Genomic DNA, 22,273 nt, shown 5'->3' with positions numbered 1-22,273 from the left:
TGCATATTTTTAACTAGCAGCAAAATAACAATAGTGGGATATCAACAAGAAATAAATGTCATTCACTACATTATTCACTACTACCACGTTCGACCACATTTAATCATCGTCATTATTATAATCGTACTACTACTACTACTACCATTTTTATTGAATATAGCTATAAACATACAACAATAGCTTGCTCAATATTTGCTTTTATTGCTGCCTTTGTCAATGAATTGAGACAGGAAAAAAAAATTACAGGTAGAAGCAGCAGGTTTGAAATGAAATGAATGGGTTTTTTTTCGCTATACCTTGCTGCGCCTGCTGCTAATATGTTGTGTGTATTCTAAATCACAAGTGTATCTGTATGCATAATATAATAATATATATGGAGAGGCATCGACAACAACAACAAACAACAATCATTAAATGATGTTTCTATCTACTTGATTTATGCTATATGGATTGGGCTTGCTTTTTTGTTGTTGTTGTTGCTTCGTAGTCGTCGTGATATAGGTGGACTCAATTATAATTATAATCATCATCATCATCATCGTAGTAGTCGTCATCCATTGAATTCCATTTTAATGTTTTGTAATTCTGTGTGTTGCTCATTACAAATGTTTTTTTATGTAAAATATTTATCTTTACCAAATAATTAAAACAACATCATCATCATCATCATTTAATCAAGGGATATTGTATTCATTTTTAAGTGGGTGTGTGTGTGTGTTCAACACACTCACACATGTACACACCTGTTACCCTTTTTGTGTGTTTTGTATATGTTAAGTTTCAATGGTGATGATGATGATGTGTGTGTGTGTATATGTGAAAAAATTCATTGAAATAAAAGTGATTCCAAAATTTTTATGGCCTTATTTAACCAACAAATGAACAATTGATGATTTCATCTGCATAAATGCCTTATCTATCCATCAATAATAAATTGATAATACAGGTATTTTTATATCTAAAAAAAACACTGGCTTTTGTCTTCTAATGTATATTATTGATTATACCTAGATTATATTGAAATTTAATAATTTTCTTTTCCATTATTACCATATATATCACGGATATGCTTACAAACCACAAAGATATCAAAAATACTTAAATCAATATATCGTAATCCTGGTTTTATTTATCAAAAATTTTTTGGTCTGATTTTTTTCTCTTGATATGATCTTCATTTATCTTTTCAATTAATTAAATTGGTAAGTTTTTTTTGTTGTTGTTGTTTCAATTTCTATTTCGATTTGCTGTTCATGGAATTTTTAGAAGTAACAGTTTAATATTTTTCTTTTATTATCATTACAGATTTGACTTCCAGAATTTTTTTTTATTTTTGATATTCGTATGTGATTTATCATTTTCATCAATTTGTGTGTGTCTGTGTGTGTGACCTCAAATCTCAGAACGAAAAGGGGAAAACGACAACAAGGAAAACTTTCAACTTTTTGTTGCTGCTGCTTCTGCTAATATTGTTGCTGTTTGAATCATCATCAAATATTCAAATGTCGATGGCCATTTGTAATTGTGTATGGTGTAGATTTGAAAAATTTTGTCGTCTTCCCTTTTTTTCATATATATTATAATATAAAAACCATAATAATAATAATCATCATTATAATCAAGCGACAAAACAAAAACAAGATATTGACAGCAAAAACAGAAAAAAAATTCATCATAAACGGAACTATTCCATCCGTTTTGTCTTCGAAACCGAATTGACTGCTGATCATCATCATCATCATCATTACCATCAACAACAACATCAGCATCGGTAGTTTGTTTTTTTTTGCATTCATTCCATTTTTTCATTTAGGCTGCCAGTGGTATTTGCGATTTGTCTAAATACACAATTTTTTTTTCGTTTTCCTCCATCGATGATGATTCATCAATTGATCACATCAACCAATCAATCTATACATCCCAGAGTATTTTCAATATTTTTGTTTCAAAAAAAAGGTATGTATCAATTTGAGATCACGTGATAAAATTGTTGACCAAAAACAACACCCATAATCGGCATTTTTTTTTTTTGACAGAATCCATCTATCTATCTATCTATCAATCAATCTTTGTGTGTGTGTATCTCGACAACGGCATGGCTAAATTTTTTTCTTGTTTTCATTTTCATTTTTCCCTAGAAATATTTTCTTGTTTCCAATTGTCAATGTCAGTGGCGTTTTGAATGATGGGGAAAAAAAATTCTTTTTTTTTGCTGTTGTGGTTGTTGTTGTTGTATGTTTATTGTCGATTTTGAATGGTTGCCAGATTATGATGAAGTGAAGTGAAGAAAAAAAAATTCATTCTTTGTAAACCATAGTTTATAATCATTAATCGTCAATCGTTGTTGTTGTTGTTGTTATTATTTGAAAATTTCATCATGATGATGATTATGATGATCGGATCAGTTGTCATGACCGTGATAATAATTATTATGATGATGGTGATGTGATATTCCGACAAAACTGAAAATCCAACATTTTAGCCATGTGTGTATAAAGAAGCTCTAAATCTAAATCTGTTCAAGAGCAAGGGCAAGAATTTTTTTTTTCATTACCCAAATGAATGAATGAATTGGATGAGTTATGCAGCCACAAAAATAACATTTTTACATTCATTTTTCTCATTTTCTTTCTATATATTTAAAAATAAATTTACATTTTCGTTTGGAATTTGATGATTTGATTTTAAGAATTTACTTTTCGAATGTTTTTTTTTGTTTTTTTTTTTTGACGCTTTTGATTCTTAAGTGTTTTTTCATCAATTGATGATGAAATCATCATCATTCTAATAAACCGTAAACTATTATAAAATAATCACTGTTGGTGGTAATTTAAATTTAAATTCAATGCAAAAAGTTTTTTGTTTTCAGATTCCAATTTTTGTGTGTTGCCTCATGATTATTTGAATTCTATAAATCTTTTTGTTTGATCTCATAATAATAATAATCATCTGGTGCTTTGATGGCAGCAAAGAATTTGTTCATTCATTTCGCAAAAACCATATGTTTTAGATTTTTCGATTCCGGGTTATTTGTAGAATTAGTGGCTCATTATGATTAGGATACGATTTTGGTTAGATGTGAGAATTTTATTTTTTTTGTGGGGGGGGGAGAGAATAATTTTCACAAACAAACAAAATGTGAAAGAATGTCATTGAATTTCTCAATCATGTGAATCAGTTTCATTGATTTCTTTTTTTTAATGAATCACGCACACACATGCATTCCAATGTGTGAAATTGATGAAAAAATTATTAACAACAGCAATTTCAGTGTTTCCATGACAATAATCATCATCTATATAAAAATTATAACCAAAATCGTTGTTGCTAACTACTATTTTGTTTTGTTTGATTAAGAATTTAGATTATTAGATTTTCTATGCTTTTCTGTTGTGGTTAACAACAACAACAACACCACCACCATTAGATTGATTGACACAATTAGATTTCTGTTCTCTCTCTCTCTCTCTCTTTCTTCTTTTTTTCTCATCGATGATGATGATGATGATGATAATTTGATGCAATAACCGATTTTATATGTGTGTCAGATGGATTGAAAAAAACCCATGAAGACAACTTAATTTCAAGCCGTTTATTTTTGTTATTCCAGGAACAATTTTTGGAACAGGTTCTGTTTGTTTTGTTTTCGTTCACACATGTTTTTTTTTTGTTGACATTTTTCTTTTCATTCGTGAATTAGATTAAATTTTAATTACATTTTTTTTGTGACAAAATGAAAAAAAAAATCGATCGATTGATTGATTGATTTTGTTTGTTTGTTGATGTATAGGAATTTTTTGATTTTATTCATGATGAAAAAATTTCAGATTTTCAATTTTCACCACCAAATAACAATCAGCTTGATCTTGATTTGTATTTAGTTCAGTTTTCATTACATGTGTATGTGCACGAACTTTTGTGGCTTATTTTTCATTCCATTATCATCATATGGGTCATACTACCTGGATATAATACGTGTGTGTGTGTTTGATTGTGTGATTGCAATCCATAGTCATTTTTTTTAAATATTTTTTTTTGCTGTTTCCATTTTGGCATTTATAATGATGATGGTGCACGTATTTAATGCGTAGGTTTTTTTAAATATTCAGATTTGTTTTGTTTTGTTTTGTTTTTTTTTTTTGGTCACTTTTCATGTTTTTAATGTTGATTTTTATCATATTTTCTCTCTTTCTCACTAACTCACTATTAAATTATTATCATTGAAGATCCATAATGTTTTATGAATAAATCTTGATCTTGTTCTTCATCATCATGATGATGATGACAAGCTGAACAAGATGATGATGATGATCAAGATTTACATATAATTTATTATTCAGATTAATACCAAATGTGTGTATGTCTGTGTTTCAATTGGTTTTTTCCTTTCCTTGAAACATTTGAACTTTTTCAATCATTCCATCATGTATGTAATATTTACTTTTTAAAATTTTTGAATCAAAAATTTTTTTTTGTCCTTTTGGAACACCATTTTCAATGTTATTTTTTTTTGCCTACTATACTGGACACAGCACAGATTTTGTTTGAATGGATGAAAATGTCATGAAATTGATTGTAATATTGATCCGGTCAAAAAATACCCAATTCGATTTGTCGTCATTCAATTTACGTCAATCAATTTATCATTTAAATATAATGATGATGATGATCATCATTTTACAGTTGTTTGATGAACTCGATGAACTGAATGAATGAATGAGAAAAAAAAATTCAAAAATTTCATTTTCAATATTTACTTTTAAAAATTATTATTTTTCACACCTTTATATTGGATGTTTTTCCTGCGATGGCTTCATCAATCCATTCAATCTCTTTAACCTTGTTGTTGTTGTTGTTATATCTTAACGTCAATGATGATGATAATGGATGGATGAGTCACCTGTCTTGTCCTGTTCTGTCTGTTTTATTATATTGCTTTGAGCGTTTTTTTTTTTTTTTTTTTTTGGTAAATTCGATCAAGCATAATGGCGCCATTTATTTATTTTTTTTGTTGTTTGTTTGTTATCTTGATTCACTGAATAATAATAAATGGTATACTATGTAGCAAATGAAATGTAACTAATGGAAAGAGAGAGAAAAAAAAAGGAGAGAGGGTACAGCAACAAAAAAAAAGAGAAGAAAATGCTTTGAAATTCCATTCGTTTTAATCATTACCGAAACAATAGCGATATTGTGTTGTTTGTTTGTATTTGTTATCTATTTTGTTGTTGTTCGGGTTTCAAGTCATTTTTACCGGTTTTGTTTTTTTTTCTCGTTGTTATAATTATGTAACCATATGATATAATCATTAATTTATTTGAAAAAGTAAAACAAAAAAAAACAAAGTCCTTGAAATGTCATCCACATCATCATCATCATCATCATTGTATTATTATCGTTTGTTTATTCTTTCTCTGTCTCTTTTTTTTAAAAAAAATAACAGGTAAAGATTACCTGATTGATAACCTTACCATTATTATTTGTTAATAATTATTGTTTTTTTTGTATCTATGTTGTGTATGTAAATTGAAATCAAGTTTCTTGGAAAATTGGTTTTGTTTTGTTGCCATTTGTTAATTGAAAATGAAGACCTTAAGTGTGTGTGGTGTGTTTGAAAATTTAAAAAAAAATAATTATAATTATAACATTTGCATGTTATTTTACACCACTAATCAAGTCATTTGCATATGTTGTTGTAATTGTTTAAATTTTTGGTCAATAATGACAAGAAGAAATTAACAGCCATTAATAAAAAAACAAAAATGATGATGATGATGATTCAAAATATATGATACCCACACGCCAACACCGGTGTGTGTGTGTGTGTGTGTGATACATTCGAGTTATGTATTTAGTTCAAATGAACAAAAAAAAAACTATATGTACTCATTGATCTATTATAGTCCATTTTGGGGTTGAGTTTTTTTTCTTGGAATTATTTTTTTTTTTTTTTGATTTCTCAATGACCAAAAAAAAAAAATAGATAAAGTAAAAAAGATAATGATGAAAATCTAATGATAATGGTTCTGTGTATGTGTGTGTGTGTGTGTGTGTTTTCTGTGGTGTTGTCCTGGTTTTTTTTTCAACATTCGAATCTTTCTATTTATTTCATTGATGATAATGGAGTTGAGAATAACAATGATGATTATGATGATGATGGTGGATAAAGAAAGAGAGAACAGGAAAATGCCTTCATGTCACGTTATTAATGGTGATGATTGGCGTATGTTTGTGTGTAAATGATGTCGATCATGATGATGATGATGATAATGATCATTGATGATTGTTGGTGTTTTTTTTCTGTATTTCATAGATTTCGATTGATAATGGCACCAGTGATTTTCTTCTTTCTTTGGTGATGATATAAATGTTTAGTTTACCATGATGATATATTGGTTGTATGGTCAAAAATGATGAGATGGGTTTTTTTCTTGGTTATTTGACATTGAAAATTTGATTGACAAATGAGTATTAGAAAAAAAAACTCAATTTACACAGGCTAAGTTGTTAACCATTGATCATCATCTGATAAAATGTTTTTCTTTTTTTTCATTTATACCTTAAAAAGTGCACTTTTTTTTAACTCTTAAAAAAACTCTACTCCATGGGCGTTGTGTGTGTGTGTGTGTGTGTGATAATTTTTCATAATTAAGCAATAAATGAATGAATGATAATAATGGTGATTGATAATGAAAAAAAAAATAAAAAAAATCAGTAGTTGTTTTGTCACCAATTGAATTGATTAAAAAACAAACAAAACAAAACAAAAAAAAAATCATTATCTCTTTTTGTTGAGCTTCTCAAAAAAAAAAAAAAAAATTAAAAATCAATCGATCGATTTTTTTTGGGTGTTGTTCTCATTGATCGATCAAAACACACACACACACGCACATTATTTTTTTTTTATTGCTGCGTATTTTATAATTGGGCTCTTAACCTATCGGATGATGAAGTGATCACACGATCATCATCAATGTTTGTTTGTTTTTTTGATTGAAATTTTTTTTCCTTCTATAGATTGATTTGGAATTTCTTAATTGTTTTTTTTTCTTTTTGTTATTTAGATTCTTTGGTTCGATTTCGTAATGCTGATAAATAAACTACGTTTTGATATCCCTTAGAAGCCAATAAAGAAGGATTTTCACTTTCTCAGTCTGGTTTCATTATAATCGCGTAGCTGATTGAATCGAAATAATAACCAAAAAGGAGAAAAAAAATCAATCATCAAAATGTCAATTTGTTTGTGACACACAATAAAGCAAACCGGCAAACAAACTCAAGATCAAAATCCATCATCATACAACACAAACAACAAAAGTCTTTCAAATCATTCATCGTTATCGTTTTTTTTCAAATTCTGAGATCCATTAAATTGCCAACACTTAGATGATAATAATAATAATAAAATGATGATCAAATATCGATAAAAAAAGGCCAAGATCATCATTTTGAACAAAGGAAAAAAAATGCGACAATTATAAAATTCCACATACACACACACACACACACTGACGATAAAAGATCAAATTAAATTCGATTATAATTTTCATTAATTGAAATGATTGCCACAGATCATCAACAACGTTTTATTGAAAATAACAACGATAATAAAGAGAAAACAAATTTTACAACATCGTCTACCTTATCATCATCATCAACATTATTATCATCGTCTTTGTCGTCGTCGTCGTCGTTGATCGAATCACAAATATTCATAAATAATAATCATTATCAACAACAACAACAACAATCATATCCCAATATGGAGTAAGTTATATAAAATAATGATTATTGTAAATGTGTCTGTATGTTTGTGATAATCATCATTTTTTGTTATTCCAAAAACGTTTTTCTTTCGTTTTTTATTTTTCATTTTCCAAATTTGTCTTTATAAATGTGTATGTGTGTGTGTTTGTCCTCTTCTTTTTTGTGATCATCATTGAATTATTCAAAAAAAATTTTCTTCTTTCATTTTTTTTAACCAATTATCAGTAATAACGAACATCAAGGCATTACAAAACGAACTGTGATCATACACAAAGATTCTCGTGGTTATGGTATGCGTATATCTGGCGATAATCCTGTTTTTATTCAACACGTTAATGAAGGTTTGGTTTTATTTTGTTGCAATATTTTTTACCATATTTAATGAATTATACTTAATGGTATGTATAGAAGGAGCTGCCTATAAAGCCGGTGTACGATCAGGTGATCAAATTGTCAAAGTTAACGGTACATTAGTAACAAGAATGGGACATGCTGAAGTTGTACGTATGATACAATCATGTGGTGCATTCGTTGGTTTAACATTACATACAACAACAACAAATACTACTGCGGCAACAGTATCGCCAAATTCCAATCAATCCTTGAATAATACCAATAACAACAACAATAATAATAATGGAACCACCAACACCACCACATTAACTTCATCATCATCGGATCTTACTTTACGTCATTTATCACCAGCTAATTCACCAATACCACCAGCCAATAATAATAATAATAATAATATTCAAAGTCATGGCACAAATTCCGTATCAATGACTTCGTCTTCATCACCATTTGCAACGGTTTCCACATCTTCCAATTATTCATCAATGTATCCAATGAATATGGTTATATTGACTAGTAATAATCCAATACAGATAACAGGACCACAACCGGTACCAGAATCAACACAACAACAATATCATGAAAATCAAATTCGTACATTGAAAGAGATGATAAATAAAGAACATAGACATTTGGAAGGATTGAAATTAATGTGTGCAAAACAGACAGAATTGGATAGCTGCCAGAAACGTATCAATGAAATGACATCTAAATTAGAGATGCATCAATCAAATATAACCGCATATATGAACAACAACAGCAGTAGTAATAATCATAGTAGACAACATAGCTTTGAAAATTCTACATCCCCATCTGTTCAGGATTTTTCCTCACCATCCATCATCACTCATCATCATCATCACCATCAACGTACAAATTCATCTGATCAATCAATAATTGGTTCGAATTCTAAATCACCACGTATAATGCCAATGGATGAAGATGTGGATAATGATGCAGAAAATTCCGGTATCTATCCATATGAATATATTGAAGATTTTGATATCGATCGTGATGTTGCTCGACAACAATCTGCTGATTTAACATCCTCAACTGCTAAATCATCAACAATAGGCATTGCTAAATCCGTATCAAATCCTTCGGTTTCATTACGACCGGGTAATAATAGTAGAGATAAGACAAAACGTGATTCGAAAATTATGCCAATATTTGAAACACCAATTGAATCATCAAGTGGTGGTGGTGGTGGATCGATATTAAATCCAAAATCATGGTATAATATACATCTAGATTCATTGCGTATGAGTCGGTATTTGATTCAGCATAAAATGCAACCACCAAATGAATTATTATTCTATGTTATGGCGAGAAATGTATTTCCAAGAATTGTTACATCAACGGCCATTCCAGCTGTAAATAAATTTCAAGTGATACAACGATGGGCCTATCAAATTATAGCCACATTTGTTACAAAAGAATCACCATTATTTATACAAGAATTTCAACCAGATTTTCTGGAACAATTTGATCGTAATCTAACGGCATTAATATCGGCAAATCCATCAGCAACAGATGTTATCGCTAGCCCATTTGATCCATTTTTAATGGCCATCTATGAAACATTACGAAAACAATGGGAAGAATTTATGATGGCAACATCATCATCATCACAGATGATGAATTCGAATCCTAAACATGATCTACAGGCTATTATTGAAATGTTGTTCACAACACATACACATATTTGTATGACACCACAACAACAGCCTAGTACACCAACAATAGCAACAAATTCAAATATGAAAATTGATCTTCGTGATATTGATCCAATATTGGATTCATTTGTTGCATTAGTAAAATCTCATCAATCTGAATCAACAATGGCATTGATTAGTTCATTATTAGCTATTGGTCGTTATATATTCCACATGACAACATCTAAACATTGTTTACTACTTGAATGTTCAGGTCCTGGATCATCATCATCGTCATCGTTTTCATCATCGATATCTTCTGCATTACCTATAAACAGCAACAATTCGACTAATACAAATACAAGTAATAATCTGGCTCAAGTACCAACTTTGAATCCATTGCTTAAATTATCATCTGAATCATCTCGTTCATCAAAATCTGGTCATAAACGTAATTCAATGATACCGATTGGATCGAAATCATTTACATCATCATCTGGTTCCCATTCATTAGGTAATTCATTTGATTCATCATTACTTGCATCATTAACCAATGGTAAATTTAATAAAAATACAGATTTACATTCACATTCCAATGTTGGATCCGGTATCACTGGTAGTGGTGGCGGTGGCGTTGGAAGCATAGTATCATCATCAAATTTATTAGCCAACAGTGGATTTACAATCGAAGATCGATCACATTCATTCGTATCGATAGTTGAAATGAATCATATAATCTACTGTACTAGCTGTATGTTACCTATGTGGGGTGATCCATATACATGGAAATGTACAAAATGTTTAATGTATACACATCAATGGTGTAGAAAAATTGCCGCTGCCAACAATATTTGTAATAATGATACTCATCATCAACATCAGAATTCAACATCATCACAGCAATCACAATCTGGTAGTATTAATAATAAGAATAATCGACGTGCAAAATCGGAAAAGAAATCTGTATTTGAAAAATTTGCCGTTGGAAAACGTCGACGTAATCATCCTAGTGATTTTAATATTTTTACTTCATTAGCTCGAACACAATCATCGTGTTCATCATCATCATCCACATCATCGATATCTTCGGAAATTTCTAGTTCTGATTTAGATGATTTTATTCTATCTACCACAAACTTGACAACACCAAACAACAATAACAACAACAACAATAAAAACACTGTCGAAGATGATGGTTCAATGTTGACAAACAGAAATCAAGAATGTTCAAATATTATAGCATCCACATCGGCAACACCAAATCTAGTGAATCGTTCCGGTTCGTTTGTTCAAAGAAAAAAGAAAAAATCTTGTACATCAGTTGGATCACCACGAAAACGATCCGATCCGGCATTAACTTCACGGCAGATGATTTCAACGATGGCTAACAATGGCCAGAATATGATGATCGGTGGTGTAGAAACCGTAGTTGCTGCAACAAGTGGAACATTACCTCAATTGACTAGTGCTAGATCAAGTGGTGCATTAATGAATTCTGCTTCTGTTGGTGCACATGATTCTGTTCAATTTCGACCAATTACCGGTCAAAGAGCCAAACATATGACTGCATCGGATTCATCATTAATGTCAGTCACATCGCATTCAATGAAATCACGGAATCCCATTCCTGGTAGTAGTAGTAATGGTGGTAATGGTGTACCAATTTTCTCAAATACTGAAAGTCAAAAATCTTCATCTACAAATCTAACATCTACTTCTTCACCGCGACGTACTCGACATAGAAATACAAACGATTCGGCTATTCAAATGGATGGTAGCTCAGAAGATGATATCGATGATCAACAATTGAATGAAAGTGAAACACCAGCTACAACCATATTGAATGAAACTGATGTTGAAAAAACAATTCCACAGCCACCTCCACCACCACCACCGCCACCGTCATCATTAGTGCCACCTCCATTACCCCCTAGACCTGATTCACAAACGGAAAAACGTCGACAAATTCAGATGGAAATCATTCAAACAGAAGAGGAACATTATGAAGTGTTACGACATATACGAAAAATCTATCAAAAACCGTTGAAAAAAGAAAAATTATTCAGTTCCGAACAAATTGATATTATTTTCGGTAACATTAAAGAATTACGTCTCATACATAAGAAAATTTTCGTCAAAATGAATCATGCACACAAACTACATATGCAATCGATGAGTTTGGATTCGTATTATTTGGAAGAAACGTTACATGAAATATTCTGTGGTGAACTTGGCACACAGCTTGAACAGGAAGCAAGTAAATTCTGTGTGAATCGTAAAATTCGAAATGGAACTGAACTATGGAATCAACGGAAAAAAGATTCTCGTTTACGTCAATGGGTCGATTCTGAATGTCGTACACGTTCGATACCGGATAATCCATTGGCTCGTTTAGGTCTGGATGATCTGTTGAGTCGTGTTTTTCAACGTCCCCTTCGTTATCCATTATTGTTTGAACGATTGCTGAAATCGACGCTCAAAGATTCACCTGGCCATCGATATTTGGAACAAGTGATGATCAGTATACGTCGTTCGAATGAACGAATAAATGAAGAAACGAAAAAAGCTGAATTACGTGCCAGACTTGTCGAATTGATACGTAAAACAGATTTTTCCAATTCATCGTTTCAAGTTAATCTTGAACAACATGAATTATTGCATGAAGGTCCACTTATTTGGCGAATTACCAAGCAAAAACTAGTCGATGTTTTACTCGTACTTACTGATCAGATCATTCTCGTATTGACACGTGAATCAAATGATCGTTATGTACTTCGGACACACATTAATCCGACAACTAAACACGAACATCGTCCACACGTTAAAATGGATGATTTATTGATGCGTGATGTAGCTACCGATCAATCGGCATTCTTTTTAGTGTCTAAAAATCAAGATATTATCTATGAATTTGCCGCACAAACAACTAGTGAACGTAAAAAATGGAAAGAAATCATAACTGAAGCTATTAATAAATATCGTACAAATCGTTCGATACCTCATCAATTACAAACACAAAGATCATTCACATCATCACGATCAATGACCATGATGGATCTTAAATCAACTACTACAAATGATTTGATAGCAAACAATCATCCCCATTATCATCATCAACATCAGCATCAACAACAACAACAACCACCTCCATTACCACCGCCGATTCAAAATCGACCATTGCCTAAGCCTCCAATCGATAGTCAACATTCATCATCATCACCACCACCACCAATTCCTCCACCATCAGCAGCATCATTCGCTAATAGACCATTACCACAACCACCTAGTGATTCTACACAACCACCTCCTTTACCTTCGACACCATATCCTACACGGGTGGATGGAAATGTACAAGTGGTCACTGCAAATGAAAGACATCCATCAAATATAGATTTTATACCGTTCTCTCAGGTTAAAATTAGTTCTGAACAGAATCGATCCGGACAGTTAAATCGTAATAAGACCGATGATCTGCAGGAAATTAGTGATAATCTACAGAATATGATTCAAGAACGTCGTCGTTCTGGTATTCGAAATTATGAGGGTAAGTTTATTTAAAGTTTCCGATGAATTCATATAAGCCTCTGTTTTTTTATTAAGATTTAGCACGTGAAATACGTGAAATGTCATTAGTGTATGATGTTGCTAAACATGATGATTCCAAAGAAATTTTAATCCGTCTCATAACCGACATGTTTCGAAAAGGTTTGTTATAATTTTGCTTTGCATTGATAATTCTAATCGTTTTCTCTTTGTTGTTGTTACCAAACATCAGCAACCGAATGGAGCTATCATCTTATACAGGATAATGATCCGGCTAAACAAGAATTATCACAACGTGTCCGTAATTCGGTTGAATCATTTGTTAAATCACATATCGATTCAAATTTTATTCTACCATTACCCGGAGATGATATCGATTCAAATGTTGAATGTCCGGAGACTTTATTCGATAATAATAGCAGACAACCATCAACATTAACAAACGATAATATTAGCGCTAGTCCATCTTCATCATCAGCCATTGTTGAATCGATAATTACACCGATGATGGCTAACGTACGGCTTTCAGCGTCAGCACCAACAGCTCCTAGGCCACATTCGCTGACTCGAATTCGACGATCACTTAGTGATAATTATGAAAAGTCCGATAAAACCAAGGTAAAATTTATATATTGATTGATTTTTCATTTTTTAAACTCTGTTTTTTAAATTAAAATAACAGAAGACTGGACTTGAACCAATCATTCATGATGATCTTGATTCGAATTTGATTGATAATGAAAGTAATGATAATAATTATGATATTGTTACTGAGGAAAATTTTCGTTTTAATACAACACAAAAGCCAAAATTAACTTCAAGTTTATCTCAAACCATAAACGATTCATCCAATATGGAAACATTCGATAATATTACACAGTTGAAATCTAAAAGTCAACATAATTCATCTAGACATTCAGCACCAATCATATCACCAGTTCCATTATCATCCTCATCTTCATCATCAAATCCATTTATTTCATCCGAAATAATGAATGCTGCAAATAATATCATGACCGCAACACCAACTGCAGCTGCAACTACAACAACAACTAATCTAGAGATTAATTCATTAGGTTTTACTGAAGAATTTGTAGTTGTTCTTGATGATGGTGATGTTGTTGTTGATGACGAAAATAATCATCATTTAGATGACCATCCTAATAATTTGAACAACGATAACCATCACCATCGACAACAAATAGACAATGATGATGCTGATGATGAATTGATATCGAACGATGTTGATAAAGAAAATTTATCTATATCGAATACCGCCAATGAACATAATCAAACAACACAAAATATTACAACACCGACTGTGACGACAACAACATCAACAAGTCAAATGTATCTGATTTGATGTTGATGATGATGATGAGATTTATTCTTTCTATTCTTCCAAGTATTTTTTTTTCTGTTATCTTGAAATATGTCTAACCACACCCCCACATTCTCTATATAGCTGTGACATTTTTGTTGTTCATTTGAATGAACAATAATAAGAAAAGAAACAAAGTTAATATTTATTTTCTACCATCATCATTACTATCATCATCATCATATGATTATTGATTGATTAAAATCATCATTTTTTTGAAGTTTGAATTTTTACACGCACACACGTAAGACACACACATGTATACTTTAATTGTTCTCCATTTTTTTTACGAAAAAAATACTTTGTTATTATTATCCTCGTGCTTGTTTTTTTGTTGGCAATCACACACACACACACACACACACATTTCCATTTATTTAATTCACTTTTATCATTTTTTAAAAAAAGTGTGTTCAAAAGCATACAAATTCTCAAGCAATTATAAATTATATAACAAAGAAAAATATATGTGAAAAACAAAACGAAAAAAAAATTGAAAAAAATTTATATTCTTTTATCATGGAAAAGATTATTTTTATTTTTTTGATGAATTATTAAAAAATATTTTAAAAAATTGGTACTAACGCATTTGTGAATAATCATAAATCCAATTTTTAAAAAAGTCGAAAAAGATGTTGTGAATTGAATTATTATATTTATTGAATTATTATTTTATGTATTTAAGCACAATTCTTGTTGAGTCATAGCTCAGAGATTTCTTTTATTTTGTTGTTATTAAAATTTGGTTATTTCGTGTTATTCCTTTGTTTTTAACAAAAGATATTAATATCATATATATATATATTAGATATTATTTATAGTTTTTTCGTTTAGATTTAGTTGCTGGCAATGAATCCAAATAATGTTGATTTTAATAATGATGTGATGTTAGATATGGATGTTTTAGCAATTCGTCGGCTGTCGGACGTTTTTTCGGATCTTTTTGTAGGCATTTCTGTTGACAAAAAATAGGATAAATATGTTGTTTAAAAAATAATTTTGTTAAGAATTTTTTTGTTTGTTTGTTTTGAATTACATACCTTAATAACATTGAGTAGTAAATCATCATCGATTGGTCCATATTCAATATCACTATTAACGATTGCCATACCTTTTTTTAACATATCCGAACCATATTGAGAGAATGGTGTATGGCCATATACAAGATTGTATAGAATAATTCCAAGACTCCATATATCTACTTTTTGATTATATTTAACTTTGTTTTGATTTTCCGAACGTTTTAGAAATGATTCCGGTGCCATATAATCGACTGTTCCAATAATGGAATCTTTATAAACATTAGTTTGATTCGATCGTATTCTATTGGCAATACCAAAATCGATTAATTTTAATGCGCCTGATACCAGTATAAAATTCACTGGTTTAAGATCAGAATGAACAATTTGTGCATCATGGATTTCTTTTACAGCTCCAAGCATTTCTTGCCAATATAATCGTATAACATGTGGCGATAGTTTTGATGATGATAATTGAGAATGTGATTTAAGCACTTGCGATAGATCTGCATCACCTTTTTCCATTACAATAAGCAATTCTTTGCTTTTGCCACGAAATTCATAATCATACATTTGTACAACACGTTGACAATGACGTAAACTTTTGAGCAGTTTGATTTCACTATAAAATCCTTCAACCACTGTTTTATCGGCATCATTTAAACCGACTACTTTCAATGCAAATGTTTTCATATCATCCTGTGCATAAACCTGATAAACTTTTGATGATCCACCTGTACCAATCTGATTTAGGACTAGATAGATTTTATTATTGACAGAAATTTCCTTCATCTTCTTAGCTGAAGAATTAATGTTTTTGGAAGTACCAGAGGATTTTTTACCAGTTGTATCGCCATTTTTTTGTGTACTCTTTAAATGTTTTGAACCAAGATTTTCAACCATTTTGTGTATTTTGGTAAAATCTGATACGGATTTCTGTAACGATGATGAAGAGATTGAATCTTTCACCTTATTGTTATTCGTTGTTGTTGTTGATTTTTTAGAATCAATGTCGTTCAACGATTCTGGTAATGATTTAGATTGTTTTGGTATTGCATCTGTTGTTTTTTGTACAGAATCAAATTTTGAATCAAGATTCAACGGCACTAATCGAGAATGATCTTTTTTCGACATTTCAGGTGCTCGAAGAGGAATTTTCTTAGCAGAAGATTTTTTCTTTTGTGACGTTGATTTTGATATCACAGTTTTCTTTTTTATCGGAACCATTTTTCCAGCAGTCGATAAATCTTTATTTTCATCTGAATTCCAACGAAATTGGCGAGAATCAGGATGTGTTAAAACTGCAAAATCAATATCTTTTATAAATTTTGGTTCAAAATTATCTAGTTCAATTTCAGCCACCGATTCATCAGCTGAAAATGTTCGTATCATTTTATTATTTGAATTAACATCTATAGATTGTTCGGAATTCGATGGATCATTTGTTTGGTTATTGTTTTCATCGTCTTCTTCAATGTATGATAAATTGTTAAAATTTACTTTAGTTATCAAACTAACGAGATCGGCGTTTTGTTTTAGTAATTCTTGCCGACGTAATGTTTCTAAACGTTGATATTCATAATAATAATCACTTTTTGAATAGTTATTACTCATGTTACTCATATCACCATCATAGAAACGATTGAAAATTAAATTTGAGTCCATTTCATCATTTTGATTAATACTAATAGTGTTGATGGCTGAAGATTCATGGTGAAAACTGTCATGGTCAAATAATACCCGATTTATGTGCTGAATATCGGACATTGAGTTTTTTTCGAATTTATCACTAATATCAGCTGCTGTTGATGACGGTTTTAGTAATGAACTATTAAGGCGACGACCATAATTAAGTTTTGGCGTAATCATTACTTTGGCCGATATGTTTAATTTAGTTATAATATTACTTAAAATTGGATCAGTTTCATATTTTGAAGAATGTTGTGATGTTGTTGATTCGGTTTTTACAATAACAGCATCAGATATAATCGAAGAATCTTTTATTTCAGACAATATCGGTTTCATATTTTGTTCTTTTGTCATTGTGGATGATTCTTGTTTGATGATGATATGGCTGTCATCAACATTATGATCTTTTTGTTTCATTGGTAATCGTCGCAATTTAACTTTAAATCCTACATAATTTGAACGACCATTCTGATTGGAAGAAATTTTAGCCATGACAAATGACAGTAATTGATGAAAGACAAATGTCAAATATATGTCTTATATAACCACAAAAAAAAGTAAACAAAAGAAAATTTTTCTTAACCCATGTAATCATGTTTTATCCATGAAGCATACAAAAATGCTAATGAAAAAACCGTTGAAAAATATGCATGCACACACACACACACCGAAGAGCAAACATGCAACCTACATGAGTTGAACAAAGTTCAAATGTGCAAAAGTGCTGCCATCCTTTTTTTATAAACGGAATTTTCATTTTATTAATTTATCATTTTTTTGATACACATCTTTTTAGCATTTGTGGACACAAATATTAAATCAATGTGTGTATCATTATCATCATAAACAAAAACATTTAGACAAAAATAAATTGAAATTGTTTAAATCCGTTGTTTCCATTATTCATTATCATCATCATCGTACACACACACACAAAGAAAATGTTTTATGATGGAAGAACGGTTTGTAATGGGGAGGGGTATATTCATATTTTTAGAATTTTTTTTTTATAAAATTTTGCAATTTTTTTGTTGAATTTTTTTTCAATATTTTGTTTAGTTGATTTTTGTTTTTGTATTAATAATAATTATGATTACTGTGTGTATTTGTATCGTGTGTGTGGTGTGTATGCAGGTTATAGATTTTTTTTCGCTTATCATCATCATCATAAAGGAAGTTACGAAATTTTTTTTTGCTGGTTTCTCAATTTTTTTTGTTTGTTTGAAATAATTTTTTTATGGATATTCGACTGTTTTCCGATGAACGCGAGTAGTTTTTTTGTTGTTTGGTTCATTCTTTTTTGACCATTTCTTTGGCATGATGAGCTTGCAATACGGCTAATGCTTCATCCACTTTAGATCGAAGGATTTCTTGATTTTCAAGCATATGCACAATTTCCTGTATGTCCATCTCGAGCAACATGCCAGTGATTTTGGATGCCAACTCTGGCTGCAATTGATGTACCAATGGATACAATCGTTCACCTGTTTCAGAAAGAGAAAAAATGTATTAGTTTACAGTATTCATTCATTAGGAATAGTTAATGAAAAGAAAAATTTCAGACGAGGGAGCATGATTGTCGCCATCGAAATGCCATCCTTAACGATCAGTGGGTTCAGCTATTTCTAGCTCTGACCAGATGAACACATCTTGGACAAATTTCCGGATAGGTATCATCACACATGATTTCTGCAGATAAATATTCGAATGTTTACACTTTGATACTTACCAAGTAACTGAGTTTGTTCTTCGCCTGGTTGTTCAGCTAAAATCGGAATTGCATTAAGATGAGCTTGTTGTACGCCATGTGATGGCAAGGGCTGACCACCTGATGTTGCTACCATTGATTTGTTTGGGCCTCGAATTCCGCCGGCTTGTGGTCCACGACCTTGACCACGAACATTAACAGAACCGTTTGCCGTAACTGGACCTACAAATGGTCTAGGATGATTGGGAGCAGGTCCTTGCATAACTCCAGGTCGAGGAGCATTTTGATGTCCACGTGGTGGCATACTTCTTTGGAATCCTTGTTGATTGTATGACATTTGACCGCGTGGAATGGCGGCATTTGTATTCCAACGAGCCATACGAATACCACCTGGAGGACCTTGACCACCTGGTGGCATGGCAGCTGGTCCATTCGATGGGTAATAACCACGTTGCATGTGAGTGCTCGGTGCTATTGGCAACAAGTAAGGCTGAGATTGTGGTCCTTGAACGGGTTGTCCTTGAAGACCGGCAAATCCAGCCAACGAAGCAGGATTGGCGAATGGCATCTGTGCTGGAGCAAGTGGATGATGTGGATGGCCAGCTTGTGGAGGCATCGGTTGATGTAAACGGACGTTGGTGGGGCCAAAACGCATTGTGTTTAATTTCTGAGCTTCACGATCTTCTTTACGTTGAGCCAATGCAACATACAATGGTTTCGATTCTATGATTCGGTTATTCATTTCTGTAACAGCTTTGGTTGCTTCTTCTGGGGTGGAAAAACAAACAAAACCAAAACCTTTGGATCGTCCTTTTTCATCAGTCATAACTTTTGCCGATGTGATGGTACCATAGGCACTAAATTCTTTTTGCAATCGTTCATCGTTGATCGAATCTTCAAGGTTTTTCACATACAAGTTGACACCTTGTGATCGATTGATTCGTTCGATTTTCAATAATTCCAATTTACGTTTCAATTCAGCTTCACGTTCGGCTTTTTTCTGTGCACGACCAACATACATTTGCTTGCCTAAAAAAAATATTAAAAGATTGAATGGTTATTATTTAACATGTATCCGAAAAAAATCAAAGACAGACTCTTACCATTGCCCATATCTTTTCCATTTAATGCATTTACAGCTTGTTCAGCCTGATCGGGTGTAGCAAAGCAAACAAAACCAAATCCTTTTGATTTACCATCATCATCTTTAGTGACAACAGCCGATGTAATTGAGCCAAAAGGATCGAATAATTTTTTCAATTTTTCATCCGTATCATATTCATCATTAAGATTTTTGACATAAATGTTGGTGAATCGACGTGGTGTACCCAATTTGTTTTCACGTTCTTTACGAGAAATAAACTTGCCAACATAAATCTTTTTGTTATTGATAACTTTTCCATTCAAACCGCTAATGGCAGCTTGAGCTGTATCTTCCGAATCAAAATGTACGAAACCATAGCCTTTTGATTGGCTTTTATCATCATAAGAAATTTTGCACGACAAAATATTTCCAAAATATGAAAAAGTATCGAACAAAACTTTGTTATCGACAGATTTTTCCAGATTCTTGATGAAAATGTTGCCAACACCAGATCGTCGTAGAGATGGATCACGTTGTGACCACATGATACGAATAGGTCGGCCATTCAATCGTTCGAAATTCAACGTATCGATAGCGGTTTCAGCATCCGATGAATTTTGATAATTAACATAAGCATAGCCAAGTGACCGCCGAGTGATAATATCGCGGCATACACGAATGGAAAGAACAGGACCAACGCTGGAGAATTTCTCGAACAAAACAGCTTCGGTAACATCAGGAGCTAGATCGCCAACATACAACGATGCAATCGGATAATGATTGCCAGAACTGTTTGTATTTGTTGTAGTGGCTGCGGCTGTTGTCGTTGTAGAATTGTTCATTTTTGTTGCTTCGAATTTTTTTTCAAAATTAATTTTTATATGTTTTGCTATTTTTTTGTTATAAAAATGAGTTTTTTTTATATTCTGATGATGACGATGATGAACGAACGAACGAAAGAAAAAATCAAAAGAAAAATAAAATTATTATTATGTTGACCTGATGATAGGATGGATTAAATTTATAAAGGGCAAAAAAAAAATTCAATTTGAATTTGATTTCAAAAAAAATCATATAATTAAATTAAACCACGTGATTGTCAAGTCATGTTCATAAAGAACGTATTGGAATTAACGCGTTATAACGCTGTGCAGTGGTGGCGTGTTGAATTAACAAACTATTACTATTTTCCGACTGCCACGCTAGTTTTTTTTTTGTTTCTGTTTCAAGTGCGAGATGGGTATTTTATCATCACATGACAAAAGTGGTGGTAAAATTTAACGACGTAATAAATGCAAAAATTGAAACGCGCCTGAAATTTTTTCAATGAAAAAAAAATAAAGATCAAAGAATTACTTACCCAAATTTGATTGCGTAAATCAGAAATTTTATCAGTCAAATAAGCAATTTTTTATGTTTTACGATTTTTTTGGGCTTTTTCGTTGTTTTTTTTAGAATTTTGTTAAAAATTTTTCAATTTTTTTTTGTTTTTTTTGTGGTTAATTTTTTTGGGGGGATTTTTTTTCAATTTTTTTTTACTGTTCAATCTAGCATTTTTTAGTTTTGGGTGGTGAGTGATGTTTGTGTGTTTTATGTAAAATAAAACGACGAACGCAAAAGTTGAAGAACTTGGTTGGTGTTTCAGAAATTAATAAGATGGTTTTTTTTTGATTGATTTTTTGGATTTTTTAATTTTTTTTTTAATTTTTTTTTGTATTACTTTAAGAGATGATGAAAAAAAACGGAAAAAAATAAAGAAACCTGAAGGCAATAACTACCAGCAAGAAAATGATGAAAAAAATATGATGACGCGATCACGTATACACACTCATTATTCCATTTTCGTATTGTACATGCGCGTTCGATTAACTTTACGTTCAATCGACAATACCACTACCTAAAATATAAATTTGTTACATGTAAAGCTGAAATGTAACGAAAAATCATTGGAAAGTAGGAGGAATATATGCACTCAAAAAAAAAAAAAATAAATAAACCCCCCGGTTCGGGAAGGATAGAAAATAAGTAAGAAGTATTACACTTTTAGTTTGTGCACTAACTTTAAACTGTGCCGCT

General features: G+C 31.4%; 3 protein-coding genes across 8 annotated transcripts; 1 reads left to right on the top strand and 2 right to left on the bottom strand.

Annotated features, from left to right (window-relative positions):
• Nucleotides 1-261: 261 nt before the first annotated feature.
• On the top strand, nt 262-15,456 carry LOC124495068 (uncharacterized). 6 transcript variants are annotated; one of them, XM_075728926.1, is made up of 10 exons: nt 262-946; nt 1,086-1,202; nt 1,306-1,956; nt 7,065-7,767; nt 7,993-8,108; nt 8,176-10,287; nt 10,351-13,317; nt 13,374-13,478; nt 13,549-13,934; nt 13,999-15,456. In XM_075728926.1, the coding sequence occupies exons 4-10, from the start codon at nt 7,559-7,561 to the stop codon at nt 14,677-14,679; spliced, it is 6,576 nt and encodes a 2,191-aa protein (XP_075585041.1). In that variant the 5' UTR covers nt 262-946; nt 1,086-1,202; nt 1,306-1,956; nt 7,065-7,558; the 3' UTR covers nt 14,680-15,456. The 6 variants fall into 6 exon arrangements, with proteins under 6 accessions (XP_075585041.1, XP_075585043.1, XP_075585044.1 ...); XM_075728928.1 differs by having other exon boundaries at nt 1,012-1,202; XM_075728929.1 differs by having other exon boundaries at nt 262-989; nt 1,306-1,771.
• Mps1 (dual specificity protein kinase monopolar spindle 1) lies at nt 15,406-18,074 on the bottom strand. Its single transcript, XM_047058385.2, has 2 exons — nt 15,738-18,074; nt 15,406-15,652 (listed from the first exon to the last, which is right to left on the bottom strand). The coding sequence occupies exons 1-2, from the start codon at nt 17,895-17,897 to the stop codon at nt 15,569-15,571; spliced, it is 2,244 nt and encodes a 747-aa protein (XP_046914341.2). The 5' UTR covers nt 17,898-18,074; the 3' UTR covers nt 15,406-15,568.
• Nucleotides 18,075-18,276: 202 nt separating this feature from the next.
• pAbp (poly(A) binding protein) lies at nt 18,277-22,030 on the bottom strand. Its single transcript, XM_075728925.1, has 4 exons — nt 21,558-22,030; nt 20,217-21,123; nt 19,135-20,142; nt 18,277-18,889 (listed from the first exon to the last, which is right to left on the bottom strand). The coding sequence occupies exons 2-4, from the start codon at nt 21,037-21,039 to the stop codon at nt 18,696-18,698; spliced, it is 2,025 nt and encodes a 674-aa protein (XP_075585040.1). The 5' UTR covers nt 21,040-21,123; nt 21,558-22,030; the 3' UTR covers nt 18,277-18,695.
• Nucleotides 22,031-22,273: the final 243 nt, after the last annotated feature.

The sequence above is a fragment of the Dermatophagoides farinae genome, chromosome 3 (genome assembly GCF_024713945.1).
Source record: "Dermatophagoides farinae isolate YC_2012a chromosome 3, ASM2471394v1, whole genome shotgun sequence".
NCBI classification, from domain to species: Eukaryota; Metazoa; Arthropoda; class Arachnida; order Sarcoptiformes; family Pyroglyphidae; genus Dermatophagoides; species Dermatophagoides farinae.
The sequence above is the reverse complement of the archived record's forward strand: the minus strand, read 5'-3'. Positions and strand labels throughout refer to the sequence as shown.